General features: G+C 29.1%; 2 protein-coding genes across 4 annotated transcripts; one reads left to right on the top strand and one right to left on the bottom strand.

The window, feature by feature from the left end:
- Window positions 1–5743: 5743 nt before the first annotated feature.
- Window positions 5744–7848, bottom strand: Dph2 (Diphthamide biosynthesis 2). 2 transcript variants are annotated; one of them, XM_089224623.1, is made up of 7 exons: window positions 7449–7848; window positions 7274–7386; window positions 6943–7163; window positions 6654–6869; window positions 6324–6583; window positions 6142–6262; window positions 5744–6076 (listed from the first exon to the last, which is right to left on the bottom strand). In XM_089224623.1, the coding sequence occupies exons 1-7, from the start codon at window positions 7461–7463 to the stop codon at window positions 5832–5834; spliced, it is 1191 nt and encodes a 396-aa protein (XP_089080749.1). In that variant the 5' UTR covers window positions 7464–7848; the 3' UTR covers window positions 5744–5831. The 2 variants fall into 2 exon arrangements, with proteins under 2 accessions (XP_089080749.1, XP_015369747.2); XM_015514261.2 differs by having other exon boundaries at window positions 7474–7848.
- A 4226-nt stretch (window positions 7849–12074) lies between these two features.
- Window positions 12075–14956, top strand: GTPBP1 (GTP-binding protein 1). Of its 2 annotated transcripts, none has more exons than XM_015516146.2 (9): window positions 12075–12289; window positions 12395–12548; window positions 12723–13009; window positions 13067–13409; window positions 13464–13702; window positions 13764–13908; window positions 13980–14298; window positions 14356–14612; window positions 14690–14956. In XM_015516146.2, the coding sequence occupies exons 2-9, from the start codon at window positions 12429–12431 to the stop codon at window positions 14786–14788; spliced, it is 1809 nt and encodes a 602-aa protein (XP_015371632.2). In that variant the 5' UTR covers window positions 12075–12289; window positions 12395–12428; the 3' UTR covers window positions 14789–14956. The 2 variants fall into 2 exon arrangements, with proteins under 2 accessions (XP_015371632.2, XP_015371633.2); XM_015516147.2 differs by having other exon boundaries at window positions 12342–12548.

Raw genomic sequence — 14956 nt, 5'->3', positions numbered from 1 at the left:
GTGATTTTTACGTATTTTGTCAAAATTCAAACTTTGAATACTTATCAAAATAATTGTAACAATATATTTCTTTAATATAATTTTCCCGTTTTCCCCTTAATTTTTAGTTTTTTTATCCTGATTATTTAGAAAAATATTAAGAATTTTGACTTTTGACCTCCCAAAGTACCAGTTAAATTCACTTTCTGATCAAACCAGCTACTGAAGTTGAAAATCGGAGCACTTTTACTGCTCCAAAACGTGGTGACAGACACAAAAATAAAAATACACATCATCGTAAAATCAATACATTCATCCGTTACACTCCGTTCAGAATCTAGAAATAAAACACACATCATGGTAAAATCAATACATTTCTCGCTCCGCTCAGAATCTAAAATTTCAATAAATTCAGAATTAAATGAAAAAATTGATGTAATAAGCACGATTGTTAAATTACTATGTGTAACTGCAGTATATCTGTATTCTGTATACCGGATGTTTTATATACTATACTATGTGATATATGTGATTGATGTATTGTTTTAAATGTACCTATTGTACATAAATAATAACTATAATTATTAATTTGGGTATAATAATATAATTATGTTGAATAATACAACCAACAGCAGTTTTTTTCTTCCTTTTTTTAATTGGTATATACCATATTGCTTTGTAAAACGTATTCCTTATATACTTCCTCCACTATAGGTAGGTAACCTATACAATATAACTGCAGTCATGCTGCAAACATGTGTAGCTGTATAGTGTATAGTATAAGACACTGCTATTTTCACTACTGAGTTCAGTAATTTAATAACATGTTAAGTAGAGAGTATAGTAAGTAGATAATTATATAATCCAAAATTGAAATAACTGTAGTCTGTAGTTTTATCTTTACGTACCTACCTACTTACAGTCTGCGTACAACGTATAGGTAGTTATAGTTATAGATAGGTATAGGTACTGCGGAGACGAGGAGTACTAGATATAGAACTGTATTACAGTAGGTATGTTCAAAGTATTATAAAGCTAAATAAAGACTAAACAATCATCCTCGATCTATAGCCAATATTATCCAATTCATCACAGCTGCCAATCTTCAAACTAAAATTTATTTAACACTTAGATTTAGTTTACAAATACAATATTATATGTAATTTATTATTTTCTCCTTGTAATCCCAATGGCCCATGTTGCCGAGGGTATAAATATAAATAAAATAAATATATGTATATATACCCATATAAAGCTTCTAGAAAAAAGGTTAAAGACTCTGTTAAAGAGAACGCGTTATAACGCGCGTTAAAGCGGTAAATGGCTCGTCGGCGTGGTGCTTTCACGCGCATGAATAACGCCGCGTTGTAACAAATTACAAAATCACGCGACGTGAAGTCAACGCTTTCTGTTTGACAGAGCCTTAAAGTATTAAGTTCAAGCCGTTCAAGGCGAAGTGTATTGTGCAGAAAGTGTACCATATACAATCGTCAATCGATTAAATATAATATCTATAGATGGCTATAGTAATATAATACTTAGATTAATAGATTCACTAGATTGGTTATTTAATATTTTATTATTTTAAGTATCCGTTGGAATATTGAATCGAGTAGATACCTATGAATTGTATATTGATCAATACTTATTACTTATTACAAATTAGTAATGGCTGATAGTTTATATTATACTATTTATACCAATAGTATGTAGGACGTAGGTATTTGAATTTCGGACATGAAAACTACCAATAAAAAATAAAAATATGTTGACCGTTCATTGTGATGATCATGAGTTATATAACTTATTTACGAGCCTAGTTGTCTTAACAGTCTTAACCTATATTATAAATTATAATATATGTAATATGTTCAATGTTGTATCTAATTATTTAAAGATAAATAGGGTGTTGACCAGTTGCCCCCCACGGCTGTTATCGGAATTTTAATAATATACCAGTTGCCCTCAACCAAATATACCAGTTGCCCCCAACCGAATGTATCATTTGCCCTCACATGTTAATATATACACGAATACAATATATAGCATGTAAAATAGGGGAGGTGAATATACAAATAATAAATAAATTATGACAAAAGTTCATAATAAATAATTTAATTATAATACTAATTACTAACTCAATGTGATAATTTGTCAAAAAAAATAAAAAAACAACTATAAAATGATACCTTTGTAAGTATTTAATTGTAACAGTGTTAATGCTGAGTGAACTTCAGAAATAGATTTTGGTAGTGGTAGAAGTGTTTTTCTTCTCGCACGATAAATGCTTCTGCGAATGGACTTTATACATCGTTTTATGTTATATCACTTACATCCACGGCGTTTGATTAAATTTCTTCACGTATTAGTTTTAATGAGCGTTTGGAAATTTCATCCACAGCTTTGCACCAAGCAGGCTATTATTATTTAAAAAAATTTTAATTTTATCCATCTTATTTGTATAGTACTCGTATATTGTATTTAATACAATATTATATGTAATTCCAATCATATGAATTTGATTCAATCATTTTATACTATTTTACTTTATTTTCATAAATAATTTTATATTTTATTTATTATTTGTATATTCACCTCCCCTATTTTACGGGTTATATATTGTAATCGTGTATATATTAACATGTGAGGGCAACTGGTACATTTAGTTGAGGGCAACTGGTGCATTTTTCTCTAGGTAGTTTGAGGGTAATTGGTATAAAAAAGGTACTTTTTGGGGGCAATTGGTACATGCCCGATAAATATCATAATTTGGGTTAAAGTGTATATTAAAATAAAAAGTCAATCGCTCTGCTCAGAGTCTAAAACAGAATTAACTTTTTTAGTCAATTTTTTTCATTATAAATTTATAAATATTGTATTTTTAATAAAATATTTGAAACATATAAATAGGTACTTAGATGGTAAATTTAAAACAAAAAATGAAGTGGTTGAGGATCTGCTTTACATTAAGTGTTTATAGAGAACTCAGTACAATAGATGTGTTAAATTTTGTTTAACAATCGTTAAACCATTCCATTTACATATTTAAAAAGTCAATGGAGTGTGTTTTAAAGTATACAATACGTGTCAATACCTAGGTATATTATTATTAGAATAATAGGTATATGATTTGTAAACATTTATTTAATTTTTTTTTGTGGTAGGAATTTTAAAAACTTTTAAGCTATTGCATATCTTTATTGCGGGACTGGCGGCTGGCGTGGTGACCGAAAAACAATATTTCGTAACATAAAAGTGTGACCGTAAGCGCTATAGGCGCCCGACTGGCGGGCGCACTTTGTTCCGTCACAGAACATGGGACTGACCGTAAATAGGTAAAAAAAAATTTTTATTATTATATCGTGATATTAAAATAGTAAATAATGAAAAAATAATAATAAATCGGAGCGACTGACAACTTCTCTCGGAAAAATTAAATTTACAAATGAATAATATAGCCAATAGGTCTACCTAATCACTGATCAACAAGAATCTACTACAAAATATGGGACCAACATCGTAGGTACTGTAGTATTTTTCAGATATTTGGAATTTTGGAGGATTATAAGTCTTAAATTTATATTTCATATTTCAATATTATCATAAACCTACAGTTTCCGTCAAGCACGTATCCAAGATCAATTTTCGGGGTGGGGGGGGGATTAAAATATTTTAAGTCCGTCTTCCGACAAGATTGCGATAACATATTATAAATATATAACTACTTTAAAAAGTAATTAAGTTCCCGCTTTTGTACCCAGGCGATAAAAATCTCCATCCACAACTTGTAACACCTTAGCCATTAATGACGTGCGGGCGTCAACTTTACTTCGATCGACTTATCACATATCTAGGTACCTTTTTGGCTAACTTATTGATTGTATTGTGATTCTATTGATAGTGATTTGATTGTATGAGTATTTAGGTACACGTGTCAAGGTTTTACCAACAGTAGTCGGCAAAACCTAGGATTTACCGGTAAATCCTAGGTTTAACCGGTATTCGTACTTTTACCGTAACATATATATAGCTACCTACCTAATAATTATAACTTAGGTGTGTACATATTGTTAAAAATTAAAAGTATTGAAAATCCTCATATGACATCTGCATAATGTATTTATGTCAAATTCGAATACTACAATTTAATTATGAGTTTTTGATTAGGTAAGTACCTATATATCGCATAAATATTTGAAAGAGAAAAAAATGGGTCATTACTGCAAGTACCTATTGTGAACCCTCGGCAGTCAGCATTACTTCTTTGGTAGCCGTAGCCTGTTAGGTATTCTGTAACTTACTCAAATATGAAATAATATCATAGGGCATAGGAATATTTTCTACGTACTGAGTACATCTATAATCTATATATATTGTACAGTTGTACAATATATTATACCCTATCCCTATGGACAATTCCACAGTAATAGACAATAGTACATAAAATGTGCCCTAAACACATTTTTATTATTTATTTTTGATGTCATTTGCGGCTATTTATATTTTTTAGTTTATTACTTAATATTGCTGATAAGCCAATTAACTGAATATTCCAGTTTTATCTTTTGTGTTTACATTCCATAGGTTGCAACTCCAGCAGATGTTTCAATTTTTAAATACTCTATTAATTATTAAAAATTAAGTATGCAATTTATTAGGTATAAAGGTAGGCAGTAGCAACAATGGATATTTCCTAAAATTTTAGTTTTAAATTTTTCTCTGCAGACTGCATTTTATCTGTCAATCACAAGTGTTTTTACTATAAACTAAATGTTGATAGTATTCAATTGACGCAAAAAGCTCATTTAGTTTTATTACTTTTATAAATACTAATTAATAATGTGAAATGTGTTTTAAAAAGTTAATTTTTATAATAATTTGTACTAATAACAGATATTTTGTTTTATACTAGATGGCTGTAAATAGTAAGGATTGATTTTGTTAAGTGGATGTCACACCCGCATGTGTTTTCTCCTTCTTACACACTTACTACATGACAAATTTTCTCTCATTGGGTTTTTATGATATTTTAATCTTTATAAATATGCAAAGTATAAATAATTTAAAACGCACATCTCATTTAAAAATTAAAATATTGTAAATAACTAATGAGAGAAAACAGATAACGTTTTTACCTAAAAGTTTGTTGATGGGATAACTCACTCTAACATCAAAGGTAAAATCCTAAAAGTATCACCACACCAACATAACTTGGGGTTTCTAAAAGAAAAATACTTCAATTTTGGTTATTATAATGTTATCTGTAAAACTAATGTATACAGTGCTGTCTCATATCGGTATGATTCTTATTAAAAATATATATTTTTTACTATGATTAATCTGGTAAAATGTGACTGATTATAAAATATTATCTTATTTAATAAATAAGAATGTTTTTAAAAAATCAAAACTTAATAACTATTAAGTTAAAACTGTATTCACATACTTTCAATTCTTAGTTATATTATTAATTTTAATACAAATTAAAAAAGTCAGTAATGATTTCTAAATCTCCTGTACAATTAAAAATGTCATTTAAGTACAGGTAAAGAATTAAAGTGTTATTCTTTTTAATGACTAGAAGATACTTTGAATTCAGTACGTCATAATAATTTAATATTATCAACTATTATAAAATAGCAGTCATTTTACATAATATTTAATACATTATTTATAAAATTATTAAAATCTTTAATTATAAAGTAAGAAATTATTATCACTTTAATACCAACAATAATTATTTAAATAACAAATCCTATACCAATAATTTGAACAACATTATTTTATTAAGTTCAATAACTAAAATAGAAATGTGTTTATGTTTTGAAAAACACATTCATAAACTGTTATATTTAGCTACGGTGATCTGAATCAGATGTGATATATCCAGAGCTTGGTGTGCCTTTTCTTCCTTCAGTAGCTTTTATAACAGGAGGTCGTGTGTCATGTGGATTGAGTCCGGTCCATGTTCTATTTTTAGTGACCATTGATAATGACATATCTGTTCTGACATTCAATTCTGAAGATAACTCAATTTCCTCATTAGGCTTTGTTAAGTTTCTTAATTTGTTGGTTACTAAAGATATATCGGGTAAATCTAAAATCAGAGAGAATTATTATAAACAAATTATCATACAAGAACGAAAAATATTTCATAAATACCACTAGTGTTTTCAGTCTCCAAAGCTAATTCAATGTCATCAATATTAACAATTGGTTGCATGTATTCTTTTTGATTATTTATGACACCCTCTGCACATGTAATATTCACAAAAATTTCAATCTAAACAAATATAAAAATAAATATTAATTGCAAACTGGATCTTGAGTAAGAAATAAATTACTTCAGGAAAATTAGCTAATTTGGCAACATTAGGACGTCCAACAGAAAAAATGTAACATTTTTTGTTTGTCTTTTTACACAAATATTTAACTTTATTAATGCGCTCAAGTAAATCTTTAATGCTTAAACTGCATATGAGTATTCCAATATGAGTAGAATCTTTTATCTTTTCTTTTGTATAGTGTTTTTTTTTTATCACTGATGTTAAGGTTCGTTGTGTCAATGTATTACAACTGTTTTGATAGATATATACTTGACATTCTGTAAAATAAATGTATTCATATAAATAGTTGAATATTGTCTATATAATAGTAAAATTTAATGTTTGTACCTTTTTTCTCTAGAATAAATCTATCTACATTGTTCATATAGTTATCATGAATTATATAAACAATATGTTTGTAATCTAAGTTAAGAAATCGTCTTCCAAATATGCTTGTATATTCATGGCCATCAGATACAGTTGATTTAGTACTATTTTGTTCCTTTAAATCTATGTCAGATAATATTATTGACTTCGCAGATGTTAATGATTTGGCCAAATGGTCTGGAATAATAAAAAAAAACATTATTATTAGATATAATTAATTGTAAAATAAAATATTGACTTAAGAACTTACCTCGAATATGGTGATAAGCCACATCGTACAATACCAAAACCAGTCCCTCATCAGTTTCAAAGTTTTTAATTAATGAATTGGCACACTGTACATGATCTAATGGCTGTTTAGGAAGAATGTAATAGACAGGAAGGTGGCTATTTGGTGTCAGACAGGACCGTCCAAAATGAACAACACAATCAGCAGCTACATGTTGGGCAGCTGTTTCATCCACACAACAGCTAACAAAAAAGTGTTTAGTTATATTGAACCACAATAGGGTGGACAGCAATATTATTAGTGTGAAAATCAATAGTATTAGGGTGAAGAACAATATTATATAAGTGTTCACCTGCCATAGGATGTATCACCGAGTATATATACACGGAAAGCTAGTAGTCTTTCAAATTCAGAAGAAATCGATACACTTTGGCACAACATGTAGTCTGGTAATTGGATGCATACCTACATACACAATAAAACATGAATAATATCATTATATTAAAATGTGAAGAGAAATCATCTACAGGACAACCACCCATATTGAATTACTTTTTCGAATTTCCCATTTTTGATCCACTGAGAACAGCAAAATATTTCTTTGGAATACTCCTCCATCGGTAATTTAATGCATACAAAATACGACTGACCGTTAAATACAGAGTACAGAGTAAAAGTACTTAGAACATGTAGAAATTTTCAAAGCGGTAAATTTTCATTTCTACTGTGAAATAATATCGTATTATTTTAGCCTTTTCGATGCCGTACCAACAATTGGTATGAAGTGTGATAGTCGAAAACTCGAAAACAGAAACTAAATTTAATAGGTAACAAATTAATAGTGAATTAGTGAGCAAGAAAAATTACTATAAAAAGAAATAAAAATACGCGTGCTTAGTTACTATTTTACTAGTTAGCAGTTGTAGATAACAGCTTGTGTTAAAAAATTAATCATAGGCTTCAAAAATGTACGCGTGTTAAGTTAGCAATAGATAACAGTAAATGATAAGTGATAACAGATCATTATTAACGAATGGATCTTCCCAGGAAAATTATTTTGTGTCCGTATATAATATTGCCTATATTTAGCCACTTTTTTTCAGCTATCAAAATGTGAAAACATCCTAGTATTATAAATTATAATACTATATTTTATTATAATTAGATTTAATGATTTGAAATATTGCTAAATTCAAATTAAAATAGTTAAATGCATTAATAGTTAAATAAATTTAATAATACACAATTCGTTGCGATGCGAATACTTCAAGCGAAAATATAATAGAAATGTTATAATTAGGCTATATTTTGTACTTTTTTTTTTTTTTAATGCAAAATCATCTTGTCGTCTAGTATTTCAAATACAAAATTAGATTATAAATACATTTTACTAACTATTTGGCCTATAATTGAACACTCATAGTGTAAGCGTTACTATGTTGTTCCTTTCACAGGATCTTGAACATCATTTAATACTCTTTGAATAGGAACCAGTATAATAGATGGTACTATAGTATTATACAAAATAATATTGCTACTTGCCAATTTTTCTCTATCAGCTAAAACATATTTTAAAACATTGCAATAAAATTAGTGAATCACTTACAAACTAATCAAAACCTATGCAAACTGAGGATATGAATACAATTAACATAAAAAAAAAAAAATTGAAAAACAACCACGTTTCTTCATTAAAATATTTTAAATGTTCATTTATATGACGATCATTCTTATAGCGTTAAAAAAAATGAATTTCTTAATTGTTGAATGGTAGCTTTTAAATGACGACCGTAAGTGAATATCGTGTTTTTATTCGAATTGTGTATTATATTAAATTTATTTAACTATTTGAATTTCAATTTAGCAATATATAAAACCATTAAATCTAATTATAATAAAATATAATATAATTTATAATGAAAATTATGTTATCACATTTTGATAGCTGCACAAAAGGGGCGAAATGTAGGCAATACTATATACGGACACAAATATTTTTTTCCTGCGAAGATCCATTCGTCATTATTACAATATTACCTATCAATTTAGTAATTTAGATCAATCTGAGATCACCATGAAACGTGTTGCATGCTGCACTACGGATTGTATAAATTAATTATTATAAAAAAAAAAATTATGAAATATACATATATGAACATAAAACATGAATAAAGCGTAATTCTCCAAGCTATACAATTTTTAAAGGATTGTGATTCAAAATGATGAAATTATTTTCCAAAATATATAAAATACAACCCTTAAAATACGCGGGTTAAAGTAGCAACCTTTACCACCGCAGCACAGTCTGACCTGAGTAGTATAGGGATTATGTTTTACGTTATTTAGAAAATATATAAATATATATGCATTATTTTTGAATCTAGGAAAAAATACAAATGAAAAAAGATATAGGTATATATATTTATAAAGGCCAAAAGGTAATAAGTAGGTTTAACAAACTACAGACTTAAAATAATATAAATTGTTCTATTTATTTTATAATTATGTATTTTACAAAAAATATAAATAATAGGTTATGATTAAAGACATAAAATATAATTTATAATAATAAGTAATACATAATAATCTAATTATTTTGTTGGATTTCATTAGTAGGTAGTAGGTTGTAGGTACATAAGTCCAGTACCGGATCTAAAAATTATGCAACCCGGGCCACAACATAATATTAGTGCCCCTAAAAGTCACCAAATCATAAAAATGATGAGTTTAAAATTTGAAATTTGCGCCCTCTATGATAAGCGCCCAGGGCATGGGCTCCGGATCGCTCCCCCTAGATCCGGTACTGCATAAGTCAAGGGGAGCCGGCCTTAGTATAATAATAATAAATCACAATTCCATATCCAAGCTTTTATTTAAATTGTATGTACTTATTAATAATTAACTTATTAAGTAGATACTTATTATTGTCTAGTATACTTAAAAGTTGACACAAAAGTAAAACTATAGTGCTATACCAAGAGCTTTAGAAACACATTTTTGCTCCTATCATTAAAATGGTTTGCTTTATGTATAACATATTATTAAGTACTTAATATTTAAAAAAAAAATTAATTTAATTGGAGAGAAGAGTTGAGAAAAGTGGGTAAGCTAGAAAGAACCATATGAACCATTACAGAACATTGTTTTGCGACATCTCATTCAATAACTTCACAAGTAGGGATATTAACGGTGCCTAAGACATCTCCGCGATAACCATAGGCATTAATATTAAACTTCACATGACACAAAATAACTGCTATATAACATCTCTGAGAATGATTTTTGCACACAGGGTATGTATATTTACGTATTTTGTTGATAAAGTAATGTAATATTATATTGTTTTGTTTGTTATTTAATTAAATGTTGAGTTATTAAAAGTTTTTGAAAAAAAAAACGAAATGTTCCGTTTACTTTTTTTGCTATTTTTTCATTTTAATTTGCTTTTTCTGTTGCCCTTTTTTCTTGTTACTTTATTTTGAAATTTGAACTATAACCTTTATAAATAGTAATATTCTTAAATAGTAATCTTAAATAGTAATCTTATGCAATACGTATTCTTACATATTGACATTTTCTGTACAAATATAAAATTTTACCCTCCCCCAACCAACTACCAAGGCTCAGGAGCCACCCCTAATTGTACCTTGCTGTATGATCGGGTTATACCAATATGTAAGCGCAAATTGGTAAAAAAATAAGGGAATGGGATCATTGGCGTGCGCAGACCTTTTGGGTTGTGTCAAACCAATTATGAACTAGATATACTTAAAAAGGTACTCTTTCAATTCAATTTTTCAATTTGCCTATTTAATTAATTATTGATCTCATTGAAAATTGTAATTTGTAATTTATTATTTAAGCATTAAAGTTTCATGATACAAATGTATCATGTCACAATTTGTATAACAAGTGTACAGTATGGCTCGCAGGGTAGGCGATGGCCCTCCTGGCCCACCTAGTGCGCATGTTTATGAATGGGATCCTAAATAATTTTAAGCAAAAATGTTTAGCATAAATTTGAAAAAAAAAATGTTATTGAAATATGATAGGTATTTAATTTAATAGTTATAAAATATTTAAACATCTTAAAAGTGTAAATAGGTACCAAATTGGAAAGTTAACTAGGATTTGTAAGTGAACAAATATAATTTTGTTCATACAAAATCATAGCAAAAAATATATGCATTGTGCCTACATCGTATCATTCGTATCGTGTATATTTCAACTTTAATGTTACAGGACAATAAGACTACTGAATGTTTAAACCAGTGGTCTCAAACATACGGCCCGCGTACCCTTCCTACGTGGCCCGCAATAAAAATATTTTTGGTAATAGTAATTATAATAACAGTAATTTCATAATATATTAAGTTAAATTTAGATAAATGGATTTTGTATGTATCTTTGCCTTCATTTTGTCTTTAGTTTTTTGTGTATAAGTATAAAAATGACACTTAAAATTTGGCTCGCGAATTTTTTTGCAAAAATATATGGCCCGTAGGTAATTTGTGTTTGAGATCACTGGTTTAAACTATATGGAACATATAGAATATAGATTGAGGAAATATATTTCAAGAGGTGCTGTAACATCACATGATCCCAGCCAGTCTGCGCCTGCTGATATGTATCGTGAATGGTCGTGGAGACACTGATTTTTGAATGATTCAACTATGATTGACATAAAACAAAATCAGTAATCACGGACTATAAAATACATAACATATTATATTCTTTAATCTGTGTTATAAATTTAACTAACCTCTTTTTATTATTTCTCATTTTTTTTTTTTCAATATCAAATTTTATATTTTTATAAGGAAATAATCATATCGCACATTGCATAAGCCACAAATGCACGATTGAACAATTTTATCTAATTATTGTAAGGGAAATATTGGTAAAAAATCAAAAGTGACACATTCATCAAAGATCAAAGAATATTTATTCATTTAGTATTTGCAATTTTTGTGTCCTCAACGCTTATTACTCATTAGTTTTGTCGTTCGGTAAGAGTGTTAGGGTGGGGGAGAAGCGACTTAAATAATTATTTCTACTCGTTGTGACATGCACTGGCAAATACTAATACGTTTACATCGTCGAACAACATTTTGATAACAACTCGACAATAATAATAATAATAATAATAATAATAATAACTACAACTGACAAGGTGTCAAAATATTTATGTTTAGAATGATTTAGTCTTGGTAAATAATAAATACTAATTTTGTTTAGATACACGACCGTCGTAGCAGTTAGTACGCCAGTAACACATCACAATAGATTGTGGTCTACATATTTGGTATTGGCTGACCTATGACTGAATTTGTTTCAACTGTGATTTCGAGACACTTAATAACAATAGGTACCTATACATTTTTACTTTTGATAGTTTTAAACATCATAATTTGTTGTAGAACGATATTTTGATCTGTAATGGCGTTTCTGTCCGTTTTATTTGCAAATTAAGACTTGCAACGACAATCCAACTGTAGTACACTTAAATGGCGAACATAGTTGAACAAACTCCAAATACAGCGGACAAAGCCATTTCCTTGTTGGACAGAGATCAATTAGATGAAAAGGCAGTAAAAAAAGTTGATTATTCCATTGTTCGAGGAAAGGTAATTTAGCCTTTTGATATTCAATATAAAGCTTAAATTTAAGTATCTTACCATAATTTATCTACAAGACAATTATTTCCTAATCATAAAAAATTTAATCACCTAAATATAACACTTGATGTGTTAAAACTAATATTAGGAACTCATTTTGAAAAACACTTAATCTACTTGTAGTCAAGTTTGGTTAGTCCATCAGAAGAGCAATTTGAGACGTTGCAGCATAGGCTCAAAGAGCTAATAGAAGAAGGACATGGAGAAACTATATACGATGTAGGCATTGGAGATGACGGAAGCGGATTAACCAATGATGAGTTTGATGCCTCAGTGGCTACACTACATTCATTAGCAGCAACTCAGGATGCAGACTGTGTTCTTCTTAGAGAAAGAGTAGAAGGTGGAACTAGTACAGCACAGTATCTTATTAGAAAACGATTAGAATCTCAAGACTTTCTTGAAATAAGGTAATGAATTATTAAACTTCTTCATTTCAAAAAATATTCACATAATTGTTTATTTAGGGTAGCGGTTGTGGGAAATGTAGATGCAGGAAAATCTACATTGTTGGGAGTTTTGACTCACGGTGAATTAGATAATGGTCGAGGCCATGCAAGATTGAAACTGTTCAGACACAAACATGAAATGGAATCGGGACGTACAAGTTCTGTAGGCAATGATATTCTTGGTTTTGATAGCACAGGAGAAGTGGTGAACAGACCAGAACATGGATCATTAGATTGGGTAAAAATATGTGAGAAATCGACCAAAGTGATTACCTTTATTGATTTAGCTGGACATGAACGTTACTTGAAGACTACTGTGTTTGGTATGACTGGACATATGCCAGATTTCGGCATGCTAATGGTAATTTAAAATTTAATTTCACAGTGTTAGTTTTAAAATTCTAATTTTAATTAGATTGGAGCCAATGCTGGGATAATTGGAATGACTAAAGAACATTTAGGCCTTGCATTAGCTCTTAGTGTTCCAGTATTTGTAGTTGTTACAAAAATTGATATGTGTCCTCCTAATATACTTCAAGACACGCTACGATTATTAGTTCGTATACTCAAGTCACCAGGTTGTAGAAAAGTCCCTGTTATGGTTAAGACCAAGGATGATGTCATTGTGAGTGCTACAAATTTTGTTTCCCAAAGGTGTGTAACTAAAATGTTAAATGTTTATTTGATTAGTAATTTAATTAATATATTGTTTAAGACTCTGCCCGATATTTCAAGTTTCTAATGTGAATGGTGAAAATTTAGATTTATTAAAAATGTTTTTAAATCTTTTAACTACCCGAGTTATGTCTACTGATAATGATCCAGCTGAATTTCAAATAGATGACACATATTCTGTACCTGTATGTATACATTATAAATTATGATTAACTAGAGGTATTCAAATATTTTAAAAATTAATTTTTAATTTTAGGGTGTTGGAACAGTAGTTTCCGGTACAACATTATGCGGAACAATTCGTTTAAATGATACACTGATGTTAGGACCTGATCCTGTTGGTCAATTTGTTGCAATCACAGTAAAGAGTATCCACCGTAAAAGAATGGTTGTACGTGAAGTAAAAGCCGGACAAACTGCCTCTTTTGCTTTAAAGAAAATAAAAAGATCCCAAATTCGAAAAGGGATGGTAATGGTTTCTCCATCACTCAATCCATCCGCTACCTGGGAGTTTGATGGAGAGATACTTGTATTGCATCATCCAACAACAATTAGTTCTCGTTACCAAGCAATGGGTAGGTTATCAATAATTTCGTTCCATAATGTAATTTAAAATTGCACTTTTTTTTCAGTTCATTGTGGTAGTATTCGACAAACAGCATCAATTCTCAGTATGTCTGAAGAATGTTTGAGAACTGGAGATAAGGCAAAAGTAAGATTTAGATTCATTAAATATCCAGAGTACCTTCGACCTGGTCAAAGATTGGTATTTAGAGAAGGTAGGACAAAGGCTGTTGGAAATGTATTAGCTGTGCCCCCTCCAACAGGTCAAATAGGCGCTAGACAATCACAAAAACCTCAAAAGTTAAACCCTCAAGCACAAGGACAAGTAATTAAACATCAAAACATATTATAAAAAACTTTTATTGAACTTTAAGTATTCACTTTTATGAATTTTTATAATAGAATGTTGGAGAAAACGAAAATCAGCCTGCTCAAAAATCAAGAAGAAGGGGAGGACAAAAACCTTTGGCAGAGCAAAACACTAGAACAATAGCTAAGTAATGGTGGGATTGTATAAAGTATACAAAATGTTTATTGTTTCAAATTCTATGTACATTTTATTTTTATTTTTAACTACTTATATCACATATATAAGAAATGTAATGTTAACTTTTGTTTGCCAATAGTAATGGAAAAATAAATTTATCATTGATTTTAATTTTAACATAA

Source organism: Diuraphis noxia, unplaced genomic scaffold, assembly GCF_037042655.1.
Source record: "Diuraphis noxia isolate RWA-SAM2 unplaced genomic scaffold, SU_Dnox_SAM2 contig0003, whole genome shotgun sequence".
NCBI classification, from domain to species: Eukaryota; Metazoa; Arthropoda; class Insecta; order Hemiptera; family Aphididae; genus Diuraphis; species Diuraphis noxia.
The sequence above is the reverse complement of the archived record's forward strand: the minus strand, read 5'-3'. Positions and strand labels throughout refer to the sequence as shown.

Excerpts from the sequence above, each read along its gene's own strand:
- Dph2 (XM_015514261.2), bottom strand. The coding sequence starts at position 7,539 with ATGGAGGAGTATTCCAAAGAAATATTTTGCTGTTCTCAGTGGATCAAA. Across the intron at positions 6,870-6,942 it reads GGCTTATCACCATATTCGAG|ACCATTTGGCCAAATCATTA; the intron begins GTAAGTTCTTAA and ends TTATTATTCCAG. Across the intron at positions 6,077-6,141 it reads GGAGACTGAAAACACTAGTG|ATTTACCCGATATATCTTTA; the intron begins GTATTTATGAAA and ends CTCTGATTTTAG.
- GTPBP1 (XM_015516146.2), top strand. The coding sequence starts at position 12,429 with ATGGCGAACATAGTTGAACAAACTCCAAATACAGCGGACAAAGCCATT. Across the intron at positions 12,549-12,722 it reads ATTCCATTGTTCGAGGAAAG|TCAAGTTTGGTTAGTCCATC; the intron begins GTAATTTAGCCT and ends ATCTACTTGTAG. Across the intron at positions 14,613-14,689 it reads ACCCTCAAGCACAAGGACAA|AATGTTGGAGAAAACGAAAA; the intron begins GTAATTAAACAT and ends TTTTTATAATAG.